We start from the raw sequence: 16,372 nt of genomic DNA, 5'->3' as shown, positions 1-16,372 counted from the left end.
TTAAAGTGTTATAAAGAGGGTTGGTAATGAATAGAATTTGTTTAAATAAATGTTATTAGCGAACAGACATGGAAAATTTAGTACTGTTGAACTTTCTTAAAAATTTAGGCACAGTATTTAAAGAACATTTATAAAATTTATTAGCTGTGAAATCGATTGTTGTATACTAACTAACTACTAACTAACTACTAACTAACTAACTAACTAACTAACTAACTACTAACTAACTAACTAACTAACTAACTAACTAACTAACTAACTAACTAACTAACTAACTAACTAACTAACTAACTAACTAACTAACTAACTAACTAACTACTAACTAACTAACTAACTAACTAACTAACTAACTACTAACTACTAACTAACTAACTAACTAACTAACTAACTAACTAACTAACTAACTAACTAACTAACTAACTAACTAACTAACTAACTAACTAACTAACTACTAACTAACTAACTAACTAACTACTAACTAACTAACTAACTAACTAACTAACTAACTAACTAACTAACTAACTAACTAACTAACTACTAACTAACTAACTAACTAACTAACTAACTAACTAACTAACTAACTAACTAACTAACTAACTAACTAACTAACTAACTAACTAACTAACTACTAACTAACTAACTAACTAACTACTAACTAACTAACTAACTAACTAACTAACTAACTAACTAACTAACTAACTAACTAACTAACTAACTAACTAACTAACTAACTAACTAACTAACTAACTAACTAACTAACTAACTAACTAACTAACTAACTAACTAACTAACTACTAACTACTAACTAACTAACTAACTAACTAACTAACTAACTAACTAACTAACTACTAACTAACTAACTAACTAACTAACTAACTAACTAACTAACTAACTACTAACTAACTAACTAACTAACTAACTAACTAACTACTAACTACTAACTAACTAACTAACTAACTAACTAACTAACTAACTAACTAACTAACTAACTAACTAACTAACTAACTAACTAACTAACTAACTAACTAACTAACTAACTAACTAACTAACTAACTAACTAACTAACTAACTACTAACTAACTAACTAACTAACTAACTAACTAACTAACTAACTACTAACTAACTAACTAACTAACTAACTAACTAACTAACTAACTAACTAACTAACTAACTAACTAACTACTAACTAACTAACTAACTAACTAACTAACTAACTAACTAACTAACTAACTAACTAACTAACTAACTAACTAACTAACTAACTAACTAACTAACTAACTAACTAACTAACTAACTAACTAACTAACTAACTAACTAACTAACTACTAACTAACTAACTAACTAACTAACTAACTAACTAACTAACTAACTAACTAACTAACTAACTAACTAACTAACTAACTAACTAACTAACTAACTAACTAACTAACTAACTAACTAACTAACTAACTACTAACTAACTAACTAACTAACTAACTAACTAACTAACTAACTAACTAACTAACTAACTAACTAACTAACTAACTAACTAACTAACTACTAACTAACTAACTAACTAACTAACTAACTAACTAACTAACTAACTAACTAACTAACTAACTAACTAACTAACTAACTACTAACTAACTAACTACTAACTACTAACTAACTAACTAACTACTAACTAACTAACTAACTAACTAACTAACTAACTAACTACTAACTAACTAACTAACTAACTAACTAACTAACTAACTAACTAACTAACTAACTAACTAACTAACTAACTAACTAACTAACTAACTAACTAACTAACTAACTAACTAACTAACTAACTAACTAACTAACTAACTAACTAACTAACTAACTAACTAACTAACTAACTAACTAACTAACTAACTAACTAACTAACTAACTAACTAACTAACTAACTAACTAACTAACTACTAACTAACTAACTAACTAACTAACTAACTAACTAACTAACTAACTACTACTAACTAACTAACTACTAACTAACTAACTAACTAACTAACTAACTAACTAACTAACTAACTAACTAACTAACTAACTAACTACTAACTAACTAACTAACTAACTAACTAACTAACTAACTAACTAACTAACTAACTAACTAACTAACTACTAACTAACTAACTAACTAACTAACTAACTAACTAACTAACTAACTAACTAACTAACTAACTAACTAACTAACTAACTAACTAACTAACTAACTAACTAACTAACTAACTAACTACTAACTAACTAACTAACTACTAACTAACTAACTAACTACTAACTAACTAACTAACTAACTAACTAACTAACTAACTAACTAACTAACTAACTAACTACTAACTAACTACTAACTAACTAACCAACTAACTAACTAACTAACTTGACCAATCCATATACTGCTCACAAACTAGTTCATAAGCTAGCCGGCCCATCAGCTAATCAATCACCATTCAATAACACAGTCCACTGATTAGTACATAGACTAGTCCATAGACTAATCAACAGAACAGACCACATTTTCTATTGCAATGGAATTCAGCGACAGGCCCCACATATACCAGTGCACACATTAGTACATAGATTAGCGCAGAGACTGGTGCGTAGACTAGTCAATAGAATAAGCTATACACAATCCCAGAGAAAAGTCAAAGGACTAGACCATACACTCATCCATAGCAAAGTCAAGGGAACACTTCATGAACCGGTAGCTAAGTTAGTCGAAAGACAGGAATTTGACTAGCCCATAACAAAATTAAATAGACTAGTCAATGGGATAATTTGGCTATTAAATCGATTGGCTATTTAATCGACTAGTCAATAAATTAATCCATAGAAAAGGCTATAGGTAAGTCAATGGATCAGTCCAAAAAGTAGTCAATGGACTAGTCAGTGACCAGTCCACAAACTACATAGTCAATAGAATAATCCATAGAAAAGTTAATAGACTTGTTCTTAGAAAAGTCAACAGATTAGTACATAGACCAGACAATAAACTAGTCACCGGAATCCAAATCCTGGAATCGAATTTTAATAAAAAAAATATTCTGTAATAAGTACAATTGCAATTACAATTGAAATGGAAATGTAAAATTTCTGAAATACATACAATTTGAAATTTCTGAAATAGTTATAATTACAAAGCCCTGAAACACAATTGGAATTGGTGTAGTCATTTCTAAATTAAAATTTTCCATGTCTGTGTAAAATTTAAATTGCAGTAGAATTAAATTTCAATGGAATATATGTATGTGAATTTGCGTTTATTATAAGAATTCTAAATAACTTCAATTATGTTTGCTAAAAACAAAAACTCATAAAAAGTAATCACTACTTATTACTAGGTAATGCTTATTTTCATAAAAAAACTATTTAAATCTTTTTTCTCCTAACATTCTCAGTAAAATTGTTTGTTGCAACTTTATTTCCTAAAATTTTAATTTATTACTCTTTTACTCACTACTGTTTTGCATTTAGTTGCCGTCAGTCTGTTTGTCTGTCTGCCTGTCAGTCAGTCTAATGTTTTTACAACTCATACACAGTTTTATAACTTTTTCGCTGAATACATTTAACAAACTGTTGTACATGTATATAGTATAAAATTTTACTCTTACAAGTGCATAGAACCTGAAGCATAAAATATGTTTAATTATTTAATTTCAATTTCATTATGTTCAATGATGCATAGAATTAACATTGAATTTAATTATAAATCAAAAATTACTCAAAAGACGGATGTGAAATTATTAAATTCAAAATAATAATATGTTAAAATGGAAATTTTGTTAAATGGAAATTATAACTTAAAATTAAATAAATCATAGTTAAGTGGGGAATGTAATATGTAAATTAAATACTTCAATGGAAACACAGAAAAATTCATAAAAAAAATTAAAAAATATTTGTGAAAAAATCACCAAAAATTAGTTTAACATTTTTAGTTTCCTCCTTCCGCCCGCCTGTCTGTCTTTCTAATTCCCCATACTAGGATTCCTGATGTAGAACATTCTATGGTCGGACATGTACGACTATAACTTCTGACTTATTTATGACTATTTAATCAATAATTACGAGTTTGTAATAAAAACCTATTTACTACTGTCATAAAGCTATACAAAGTTCAAAATCCCTTTTAACTCTAACCAGCCTGAGAGCCCCATAAAACTTTTACTTTGACTATAATAAAAAAAAATCTCAACTCTAGAAATAAAAAAAAACTTTGACATTTACACTAACATTCAGTTCTCATCAATATAATTTCGCCTCTTACATATAAACATAAATTTATTTATTTTATTATTAACAATTTTTTTATCTCTCTACCCAAACCTTTTCTATTTATCCCTTTAACATCATTTTTATACTAGAAATACTTATGTATGTGTTTTTCCCCCCCTTCCGCTTTATCGTTTCAGTCAATTGAAAATGTTATGAAAAAACTACGCTCTATTATTGAGGAAACATATATTTTACGTGATTTTATACCATTGAATCTGTTCATGTTGGATAATCGTCATGTTAAGCAATCGGTTGCAATGTTGGTACAGAATATTTATGATTTTATCATTGACTTTTATATGGCTGTAAATCTCAATGAAAATCGTGCGTAAGTAAAACAAAAACAAAAATAAAATTAAATTTAAAACAACAAGTAAATATTTGTAGTCGGTCACGGCCGATCCTATCATATCCTGCACCAGTGAGTATGTTCAAAATGTTGCTTATTATACCCTTCACCTTCGTGAGAAGGGTATATAAATATACCTTTGTCCGTTTGTAATTTCTACAATATAATTTTCCAACCCTATAAAGCATATATGTATATTCTGGATCCTTATAGATAGCGGAGTCGATTAAGCCATGTCCGTCCGTCTGTCTGTCTGACTGTGTGTGTTTTGAAATCTATTTTCTGAAGACCTCAGATATCTTTGGGATCTCAGTCTTCAATAATTTCATCTAACATGCTTTCGAGAAGTAAATAAGGGGCTATCTTTAAACATTTCGGAAGTTGGATTTATTATTGATCTTCAAGTCATTTTCTGAAGGGTCTTTGTATAGGGTTGAATGAGGCTCGATCACTATGAAAATCGGGAGTATCATTTAGATTTATATAAAACTAAGTTTTGCCGATTTTTGTTAAGATACTATCTTTAAACATTTCGGAATTTGGATTTATTATTGATCTTGAAGTCATTTTCTGAAGGGTCTTTCAATAGGGTTGAATGAGGCTCGATCATTGCGAAAATCGGGAGTATCATTTAGACTTATATAAAACTAAGTTTAGCCAATTTTTGTTGAAATACTAGAAGATTTAACATAATTAACCAATTTGAATAGACTTCGTCCTTGGGTCAAAAGAAGAGTGTGTGCTGGATTTCACTAAATTATCTTGGAAATTGCGACCTTTAGCGTGCGCTCTAGGTTTACATGGACACACCGACGGACAGACAGATGAACGGACGACAGACAGACAGACGGACGAACATTGCTAAATCGACTCAGAAAGTAATTCTGAGTTAAGGTGGCCGTATTACCAATATTTTTAAATTTAAGTTTAAAATTCGAATATCTTCTAAGCTATAAGAGATACAGCTTATATAAAATCAACAACAAATCCAGCTCCTTTGAAATATGTAGTTGTTGTACTTAGTCTGTTTTATATAAAATCTACATAAATACAACAAGAACAAAACAATTGTTTTGTTTTTTTTTTTAAATCTTAACAGTAGAATTGGGGTTGGAAGATTTATATGATGTGGAGCGTTATTGAGTCGACACTCATTCTTTGGAACGGTTCTGGAACTAGTTCTTTAATCAATGATGTTCAAATTTGACAACATCGGAACTACTCTCCTGGGTGAGCTTCTGTGACGACTAACCACCGCCCCATTGTGCTTCTTACATGCAGGTAGCAATTTACGTATATGGAAGTTCCGGTCCAGTTTACGTGCACTGGTCATTACTGCCCCGTTGCTTGACTTCCGAGATACAAATTACATCACTTCCGTTTACAACCACGCAGATGGCATGGTGTCTGTTGAGTCAACAACAGCACCTAGACCGAAGTACGAATCCATCAAATAAGCCGAGACTTTGTTCTTACTCACAGTGACACACTGTGGTAATTCTGGCATGAACAGAGTTTGCTCTCGACATACCTGGACAAGGAAGGAAAATTTATCCGACATACTCATAAGAGAACAACATACGATACACTTATTCTAGGTATACGGTTTGGCAAGGCCGGTATACCCCTACATTCATCCTGTATTATATACAATTAACACCAACTCATTTCAAACGCTTTGTCCTACAGTCACTCCTCCGTTGTCATTCGGCAAAAGCACCGAACTTATCCCGAAATATAGACTTCGCCGTGTTTCAGTCTTTTAAACGCAACTTAGTTTTCCCGCGAATTTGAGTTTAAATCACAGCCACTACGTGGATCCCTAAGGAACCTCAACCAACTCACCAGCCAGAACACTGTCCTGCGGGCAACTGGCCACCCGTAGTACCAGATTATTTGGTTCTCTGTTTAGACCCCATGTCAAATCATACCAAGGACTAGCCGAGGAGTGAAGTGACATCACCAGTTTATAGTCCCGGCAGATTAGAGGTAGTACATCTTTGCCCCGGGATTGGTAAAGATGAGGGTCTTTCATCAAGGAAACATGCCCCGGGGGGATTCTTATATGAAAGTAGTATTTGTGACTAGTAAGCTTATAAATTTTTAATAAAGGAATATATAGTTTTCATTTTCTTAATTAAAAACATTCACTATCTGCCTACTGAAATACACAACTTTACGTGATGGAAGAGTAACTTGGGCATGAAAAAAAGAAGTACAATTTTTCTTTTTTTTTCCTGTAATTATCATTTACATGCCACATTATATTAACTGGCTGACATGTCTATTAACTTGAATAATGTTGATTTAATAAAGTTTCTTCTCACTCTCATTAAATGTAAGTATTGTGCAAATGTATATACTGACCTCATCACATATGTATGTGGGAATACATATGTAGAAGTTGTCGGGTATCCCGGAAATTTTTGCTAGTATTTTAGGTATCCTTCACAGAAAGAAAAATCTTATACCAAAATTAGAAGCGATTTGGATTGATCAAACAAATCGATAGCAAAAATTCTTAAATAATTAACTTTTTTGAAGAAGTGGTTTGAAATCAAGTACGAATCGAGCTCAAATCAAGCACATTTTGGGATTAATTCAATATTTTAAATTTTTAAGTAAATTTCATTTTTATGTCAAATCAAGTATAAATCTGAGCTTAAATTAAAGCAAAAATTGTCCAAATAAGTATATTGTAAGATCACTTTGATATATAGGAGATAGGGTGAATTATGGACCGATCCTTATAAAATTTTACAATGATATTAAGGTTCCTATAAAATATGTTCATGTCAAATTTCATCGCTGTGGATGCTTCTTTAAGGCTGTTATGAGCTTTAAAGTCATTTTCCGAAGGGGATCTTATATGGGGGGTAGGGGCAATTATGGACCGATCCTTATAAAATTTTACAAAGCTATTTAGGTTTCTATAAAATAGGTTCATGTCGATTTTCATCGCTATAGATGCTTCTCTTAGACAGTTATGAGCGTTAAAGTCATTTTCTGAAGGGGATCTTATATGGGGGGTAGGGTCAATTATGGACAGATCCTTATAAAATTTTACAAAGCGAATTAGGTTCCTATAAAATATGTTTATGTCGAATTTCATCGCTATAGGTGCTTATTTTAGTCAGTTATGAGCGTTAAAGTCATTTTCTGAAGAGGACCTTATATGGGGGCTAGGCGAAATCGTGGACCGATATTGCCCATTTTCAATACCAAACGAACTGCATCAACTAAAAGTACCTATGCAAAATTTCAGCTCTATAGCTACTTCCGTTTGGACTCTATCGTGTTTTCAACAGACAGACTGACGGACAGACGGACGGACATGACTAGATCGTCTTAGGATCTAATAAGGACCCAGAATATATATACTTTTATTGGTCTTAAAAGAATATTTCAATGTGTTACAAACGGAATGACAAAAACAATATACCCCCCATCTTTTTTGATGGTGGGTATAAAAATGTTATAAAAGTATGTAAATGATTCTATGTCTCGTGAACTGTTGGGCTGCAGCAGTTGTGTGTTAAATTGCATTTAGCAAAAAAATGTATATATTTTTCTCTGCTCAGTCTTTAACAATTTTACAAATATTTACTTTTACCAAAGAGAGTCAAGTTATGCAAACATATGTATGCTCCATATGTATGTTTAAACGTCATAAAACGACGGACGAGCACTTTTGTAAAATAAACATTTTTAACACATTTTATATAAAAATATAATTCCTTTCTTAACGTTTTTTTTTTTCTGTATATTTATTTCGTTTCCTGTTAATTATGTAGACACTTTTTATAATGTTTGTTTTTTCGTTGCCTACACATTTATATAATCATATTCTCCACTAGTAGTAGTAGTACATGTATCACTAACACAAACTTTCTATCTCTATGCCTCTCTTTTTTCCTTCCCCACGCTTTAACATCCGTTTAAATGCTCACACATACATGTCCACATGAAAAAAACTATAAAACACAAGGATATGTGATGCTTTAGAAGAAATGTCAATGAAGGCAGGTGAACGTCCGGAAGAGACGGCAGAAGTTGTTGCATTACAAAACTATTTGGCAGAATGTCGAGATGAGAAAATATTTGCCATAAAAGATGAGATAAAAGTTGTATCAAAACGTGTTGTATTCCTGCTGACACACACAATATTAACAAGTAAGTAGCACAGAACTTAAAGGTTGCACAAAAAAAAAATGAAATGAATTATTATAATGAAAAAAAATGTAAGAAAAAATAAGGATTAAAACAGGATAATGAGTATTAAAAAGAAAACAAACTTTTCCATTTACAACAGCAAAAAACAAACAAAACAAAATGTTGTAAAAACAAACTGTAAGCGCGCTCATCATCTATTTGCAGGAGAAGTGAAAAAAAAAAAAATAAATAAATAAAATACAAGTGAAAGGAGAAAAGAAAATGGTTTCACTAAGTAGACTTTAGAAATTCAGGGAAAAATAAATTGTAAGTGTTAATAGTTGTAAAGAGAGCTAATTAAATTGTTTTTCAATGTATAGGAAGACTGTTGTAGTCCTTTTGCTAATAGCAACAACTACTATAGCAACAGCAGTAAGAGGAATGAAAAATAAACTAAAAAATTTAACTATTAAGCAATTAAATTGATTATGTTTGTCTGAAAAAATATGAGTTTTTTTTATAATCATTATAACTGTTAAAGCGAGTTAATAGATATATGTATTTATATATAATTATAATCTTACAAATTATAGGATTAAAAAATGCAGCCGACATTTCAAAACAATTACCAAAATAGTGGTAGTTCCAACTAGAACACTCCGATTGACTTGAAAATAGTAATGAACTTAGCGATTGATATAACCAATACAACAACAATGCTCAGCTACACAAATGAACCATTTCGAAATGTTTACTTTTTATTCCCACCATCAAAAAAGAGGAGGGTATATTGATTTTGTCATTCCGTTTGTAACACATCCAAATATTGGTTATAGACCCACAAAAGTATATACATATATATTCTGGGTCCTTATTAAATTCTAAGACGATCTAGCCATGTCTGTCTGTTTGTCCGTCCGTCCGTCTGTCTGTCAACAGCTTTAACAGGCATTACTGTTTTAAAAATACGACTATAGCGATGAAATCCGACATAAATAAGTTTCATATAAGCCAAAATCCACCAAATTTTATGAGGATCGGACCATAATTTACCCTACCCCCATAGAAGGTCCCTTTCACTTTAAATGCTCATTACTGGCTAAAAAATATGAGTATAGCGATGAAATTTGTCATAAGGAAGTTTCAGTTCTAGTTCAGTTCTAGTTCAGTTTTAGTTCAGTTTTAGTTCAGTTCTAGTTCAGTTCTAGTTCAGTTCTAGTTCAGTTTTAGTTCAGTTTTAGTTCAGTTCTAGTTCAGTTCTAGTTCATTCTAGTTCAATTCTAGTTTCAGTTCTAGTTCAGTTCTAGTTCAGTTCTAGTTCAGTTCTAGTTCAGTTTTAGTCCAGTTCTAGTTCAGTTCTAGTTCAGTTCTAGTCAGTTCTAGTTCAGTTCTAGTTCAGTTCAGTTCATTCTAGTTCAGTTCTAGTTCAGTTCTAGTTCAGTTCTAGTTCAGTTCTTTAAGTTCAGTTCTAGCTATTCAGTTCTAGTTCAGTTCTAGTTCAGTTCTAGTTCAGTTCGAGTCAGTTCTAGTTCAGTTCTAGTTCAGTTCTAGTTCAGTTCTAGTTCAGTTCTAGTTCAGTTCTAGTCAGTTCTAATTCAGTTTCTAGTTCAGTCTAGTTCAGTTCTAGTTCAGTTCTAGTTCATTCTAGTTCAGTTCTAGTTCAGTTCTAGTTCAGTTCTAGTTCAGTTCTAGTTCAGTTCTAGTTCAGTTCTAGTTCAGTTCTAGTTCAGTTCTAGTTCAGTTCTAGTTCAGTTCTAGTTCAGTTCTAGTTCAGTTCTAGTTCAGTTCTAGTTCAGTTCTAGTTCAGTTCTAGTTCAGTTCTAGTTTTTTCAGTTCTAGTTCAGTTCTAGTTCAGTTCTAGTTCAGTTCTAGTTCAGTTCTAGTTCAGTTCTAGTTCAGTTCTAGTTCAGTTCTAGTTCAGTTCTAGTTCAGTTCTAGTTCAGTTCTAGTTCAGTTCTAGTTCAGTTCTAGTTCAGTTCTAGTTCAGTTCTAGTTCAGTTCTAGTTCAGTTCTAGTTCAGTTCTAGTTCAGTTCTAGTTCAGTTCTAGTTCAGTTCTAGTTCAGTTCTAGTTCAGTTCTAGTTCAGTTCTAGTTCAGTTCTAGTTCAGTTCTAGTTCAGTTCTAGTTCAGTTCTAGTTCAGTTCTAGTTCAGTTCTAGTTCAGTTCTAGTTCAGTTCAGTTCGTCTAGTTCAGTAGTTCTAGTTCAGTTCTAGTTCAGTTCTAGTTCAGTTCTAGTTCAGTTCTAGTTCAGTTCTAATTCAGTTCTAGTTCAGTTCCAGTTCAGTTCTAGTTCAGTTCTAGTTCAGTTCTAGTTCAGTTCTAGTTCAGTTCTAGTTCAGTTCTAGTTCAGTTCTAGTTCAGTTCCAGTTCTGTTCTAGTTCAGTTCTAGTTCAGTTCTAGTTCGGTTCTAGTTCAGTTCTAGTTCAGTTCTAGTTCAATTTTAGTTCAGTTCTAGTTCATATAAGCCAAAATCTATCCACCAAATTTTATGAGGATCGGACCATAAATTAAACGCTCATTACTGGCTAAAAATATGAGTATAGCGATGAAATTTCTTGCGACGAAGTTTCTTACGAGCTAACACCTCCCTACTGACTTTTATGAGAATCGTCCCATAATTGAACCTCCATGGGTTCGTAAATATCGAAGTATTCCTTTTCGGCAATGATTTGAAGGGGACCATATATGGGGGAAGGGTCAATTATGGGCCGAACCTTATAAAATTTGGTAGAAAGATTTTGTCTTATATGAAACATATTTATGTCGGGTTTCATCGCTATTGTCGTATTTTTAAAACAGTAATGCCAGATAAAGCTTTTTTTCGAGGATCCACTTGTATGAGAGCTATCCGAAAACGTGGGCCAATATTGCCCATTTTCTATACCAAAACACTGTGAAAAGTAATATGTTCCCCTATATTGATGGTAACATATACAATATGTGCTTCATATCTTGATCTTAACATATATCCTTAGGGAAATCCTTTTATTCCTTTTTTTTTTTTTCTTATACAATTATTTTTTTGGTTTTATGATTTTTCAAGAGAGTTTAGAATTGAACATTAAATTCTATGCAATTTTTTTTCGTTCTTTTTTATATGTACATATGAATGTTTTTATTTAGATGAAGACATACATCTAAATACACGTACATTTATTTTACCATCTGAGCTGGAAGAAGTGCTGGATTTAAGTGCAGCTCGCTTAAGTGTTGTTCGTGATAATTTGGAATTCGCTTTGCGGTAAGTACCCACAAATGTAGCCAGGCACAAGTGGTAGGAGTATTTTTGTGTGCATTAAAGATATTTTTAACAGCAGTGCATTTACACTGGCAAAGAAAAATAATGAAAAAAATTATTTTAACTATAAAACAAATCTAAAAATTTTTTTTAAACAATGTAAACATTTGCCTTTATATTCGCCAGTGTAAATACTTTTCTAAATATCTCTTAACTATACTAAATTTAACTTTTGCGTCTGTTTTTCTTTCTTTACCCTAAATTAAATTTATTCATTCATTCACTCACTCACTCATTTATACGTTCGCATCCAGTGAAAAACGTATTAAATTCGAACAATTAATTTTATATGAAAAACGTCGTATGGATGGTTTCCGTGTTAAAGAAACACGTGATGTTCTTACTTTGGATGAGCTTAAAGAACGTGTCGAAACTGTCGATGAATTATTTGATATTATTGAGGTATGTATACCAGACTCCTACATAACTACCCACCTCCATTTCTGAACCAACTACAATGTCATCCATTATATTATAGTTGTTCTGTGTGCAATTTAGAATGTTGTTTTATTATGATTTATATGACTACTTTTTTTTGTTCTTCCATTCAATTGGTTTTACGTTTGTTTTTTTGGTTAGAAATTAAGTCGTGAAGCGAAAGCAATTAATGTTGAAGAACAATTGCTGCAAATAGATGTCTCACCGTTTGCCACACTCGTGGAAATTGTTGAAAAAATGGAGCCCATCGAGAAACTATGGAAAACGGCATATCAATTTGAAAAGGATCATGCAATATGGTGAGTGGAAAATAAATATATATCTTTTTTATAAAATGCAGATGAGACTTACTGATGCAATACAATACAAATTTATATCGATTGTTGAAGTTAAAAAGTTTAAGGTTGTTAAAAACATTGATAACATTGTTAATTACAAAAACCGGATAGTTCAGTTCTGATTGAGTTCTAGTTCAGTTCTATTTCAGTTCTATTTCAGTTCTAGTTCAGTTCTAGTCCAGTTCGAGTTCAGTTCTAGTTCAGTTGTAGTTCAGTTGTAGTTCAGTTGTAGTTCAGTTCAAGTTCAGTTGTAGTTCAGTTCTAGTTCAGTTCTAGTTCAGTTCTAGTTCAGTTCTAGTTCAGTTTAGTTCAGTTCTAGTTCAGTTCTAGTTCAGTTCTAGTTCGTTCTAGTTCAGTTCTAGTTCAGTTCTAGTTCAGTTCTAGTTCAGTTCTAGTTCAGTTCTAGTCAGTTCTAGTTCAGTTCTAGTTCAGTTCTAGTTCAGTTTAGTTCAGTTCTAGTTCAGTTCTAGTTCAGTTCTAGTTCAGTTCTAGTTCTAGTTCAGTTCTAGTTCAGTTCTAGTTCAGTTCTAGTTCAGTTCTAGTTCAGTTCTAGTTCAGTTCTAGTTCAGTTCTAGTTCAGTTCTAGTTCAGTTCTAGTTCAGTTCTAGTTCAGTTCTAGTTCAGTTCTAGTTCAGTTCTAGTTCAGTTCTAGTTCAGTTCTAGTTCAGTTTAGTTCAGTTCTAGTTCAGTTCTAGTTCAGTTCTAGTTCAGTTCTAGTTCAGTTCTAGTTCAGTTCTAGTTCAGTTATAGTTCAGTTCTAGTTCAGTTCTAGTTCAGTTCTAGTTCAGTTCTAGTTCAGTTCTAGTTCAGTTCTAGTTCAGTTCTAGTTCAGTTCTAGTTCTAGTTCTAGTTCTTTCAGTTCAGTTCTAGTTCAGTTTAGTTCAGTTCTAGTTCAGTTCTAGTCAGTTCTAGTTCAGTCTAGTTCAGTTCTAGTTCAGTTCTAGTTCAGTTCTAGTTCAGTTCTAGTTCAGTTCTAGTTCAGTTCTAGTTCAGTTCTAGTTCAGTTCTAGTTCAGTTCTAGTTCAGTTCTAGTTCAGTTCTAGTTCAGTTCTAGTTCAGTTCTAGTTCAGTTCTAGTTCAGTTCTAGTTCAGTTCTAGTTCAGTTCTTTCAGTTTAGTTCAGTTCTAGTTCAGTTCTAGTTCAGTTCTAGTTCAGTTCTAGTTCAGTTCTAGTTCAGTTCTAGTTCAGTTCTAGTTCAGTTCTAGTTCAGTTCTAGTTCAGTTCTAGTTCAGTTCTAGTTCAGTTCTAGTTCAGTTCTAGTTCAGTTCTAGTTCAGTTCTAGTTCAGTTCTAGTTCAGTTCTAGTTCAGTTCTAGTTCAGATCTAGTTCAGTTCTAGTTCAGTTCAGTTCAGTTCTAGTTCAGTTCTAGTTCAGTTCTAGTTCAGTTCTAGTTCAGTTCTAGTTCAGTTCTAGTTCAGTTCTAGTTCAGTTCTAGTTCAGTTCTAGTTCAGTTCTACTTCAGTTCTAGTTCAGTTCTAGTTCAGTTCTAGTTCAGTTCTAGTTCAGTTCTAGTTCAGTTCTAGTTCAGTTCTAGTTCAGTTCTAGTTCAGTTCTAGTTCAGTTCTAGTTCAGTTCTAGTTCAGTTCTAGTTCAGTTCTAGTTCAGTTCTAGTTCAGTTCTAGTTCAGTTCTATTTCAGTTCTAGTTCAGTTCTAGTTCAGTTCTAGTTCAGTTCTAGTTCAGTTCTAGTTCAGTTCTAGTTCAGTTCTAGTTCAGTTCTAGTTCAGTTCTATAGTTCAGTTCTAGTTCAGTTCTAGTTCAGTTCTAGTATCAGTTCTAGTTCAGTTCTAGTTCAGTTCTAGTTCAGTTCTAGTTCAGTTCTAGTTCAGTTCTAGTTCAGTTCTAGTTCTAGTTCAGTTCTAGTTCAGTTCTAGTTCAGTTCTAGTTCAGTTCTAGTTCAGTTCTAGTTCAGTTATAGTTCAGTTCTAGTTCAGTTCTAGTTCCGTTCTAGTTCAGTTCTAGTTCAGTTCTAGTCAGTTCTAGTTCGTTTCTAGTTCAGTTCTAGTTCAGTTCTAGTTCAGTTCTAGTGTCAGTTCTAGTTCAGTTCTAGTCAGTTTCTAGTTCAGTTCTAGTTCAGTTCTAGTTCAGTTCTGTTCAGTTCTAGTTCAGTTCTAGTTCAGTTCTAGTTCAGTTCTAGTTCAGTTCTAGTTCAGTTCTAGTTCCGTCTAGTTCAGTTCTAGTTCAGTCTAGTTCAGTTCTAGTTCAGTTCTAGTTCAGTTATAGGTCAGTTCTAGTTCAGTTCATAGTTCAGTTCTAGTTCAGTTCTAGTTCAGTTCTAGTTGATCTAGTTCAGTTCTAGTTCAGTTCTAGTCAGTTCTAGTTCAGTTCTAGTTCAGTTCTAGTTCATTTCTAGTTCTAGTTCAGTTCTAGTTCAGTTCTAGTTCAGTTCTAGTTCAGTTCTAGTTCAGTTCTAGTTCAGTTCTAGTTCAGTTCTAGTTCAGTTCTAGTTCAGTTCTAGTTCAGTTCTAGTTCAGTTCTAGTTCAGTTCTAGTTCAGTTCTTAGTTCAGTTCTAGTTCAGTTCTAGTTCAGTTCTAGTTCAGTTCTAGTTCAGTTCTAGTTCAGTTCTAGTTCAGTTCTAGTTCAGTTCTAGTTCAGTTCTAGTTCAGTTCTAGTTCGTTCTAGTTCAGTTCTAGTTCAGTTCTAGTTCAGTTCTAGTTCAGTTCTGTCAGTTCTAGTTCAGTCTAGTTCAGTTCTAGTTCAGTTCTAGTTCAGTTCTAGTCAGTTCTAGGTTCAGTTCTAGTTCAGTTCTAGTTCAGGTCTAGTTCAGTTCTAGTTCAGTTCTAGTTCAGTTCTAGTTCAGTTCTAGTTCAGTTCTAGTTCAGTTCTAGTTCAGTTCTAGTTCAGTTCTAGTTCAGTTCAGTTCAGTTCTAGTTCAGTTCTAGTTCAGGTTCTAGTTTTCCCATTTCCTAGTTCCTAGTTCAGTTCTTAGTTCAGTTCTAGTTTCAGTTCTAGTTCAGTCTAGTTCAGTTCTAGTTCAGTTCTAGTTTCAGTTCTAGTTCAGTTCTAGCTTCAGCTTCTAGTCAGTTCTAGTTCAGTTTCTAGTTCAGTTCTAGTTCATTTCTAGTTCAGTCTAGTCAGTTTCTAGTTCAGTTCTAGTTCAGTTCTAGTTCAGTTCTAGTTCAGTTCTAGTTCATTCTAGTTCAGTTCTCGTTTCAGTTCTTAGTTCAGTTCTAGTTCAGTTCTAGTTCAGTTCCTAGTTCAGTTCTAAGTTCGTTCCTAGTTCAGTTCTAGTTACAGTTCTAGTTCGTTCTTAGTTCAGTTCTAGTTCCAGTTTCTAGTTCAGTTTAGTTCAGTTCTAGTTCAGTTCTAGTTCAGTTTCTAGTTCAGTTCTAGTTCAGTTCTAGTTCAGTTCTAGTTCAGTTCTAGTTCAGTTCTAGTTCAAGTTCTAGTTCAGTTCTAGTTCAGTCTAGTTCAGTTCTAGTTCAGTTCTAGTTCAGTTCTAGTTCAGTTCTAGTTCAGTTCTAGTTCAGTTCTAGTTCAGTTCTAGTTCAGTCTAGTTCAGTTCTAGTTCAGTTCTAGTTC

General features: G+C 32.4%; 1 protein-coding gene across 1 annotated transcript in view; it reads left to right on the top strand.

Annotated features, from left to right (window-relative positions):
- Positions 1-16,372, top strand: part of LOC119612427 (dynein heavy chain 3, axonemal-like) — a gene marked incomplete at its 3' end in the record, with an annotated part of 70,877 nt that overhangs the window by 31,929 nt on the left and 22,576 nt on the right. Inside the window, 5 exon segments of the mRNA XM_037968233.1 lie at positions 4,413-4,603; positions 8,613-8,797; positions 11,900-12,017; positions 12,329-12,476; positions 12,654-12,811. Coding sequence (XP_037824161.1) covers positions 4,413-4,603; positions 8,613-8,797; positions 11,900-12,017; positions 12,329-12,476; positions 12,654-12,811 — 800 coding nt within the window.

The sequence above is a fragment of the Lucilia sericata genome, unplaced genomic scaffold (genome assembly GCF_015586225.1).
Source record: "Lucilia sericata isolate MDLA Ls3-8-SP2 unplaced genomic scaffold, ASM1558622v1 Contig001687F_arrow, whole genome shotgun sequence".
NCBI lineage: Eukaryota > Metazoa > Arthropoda > Insecta > Diptera > Calliphoridae > Lucilia > Lucilia sericata.
This window is presented reverse-complemented; position numbering and strand designations above follow the sequence as displayed.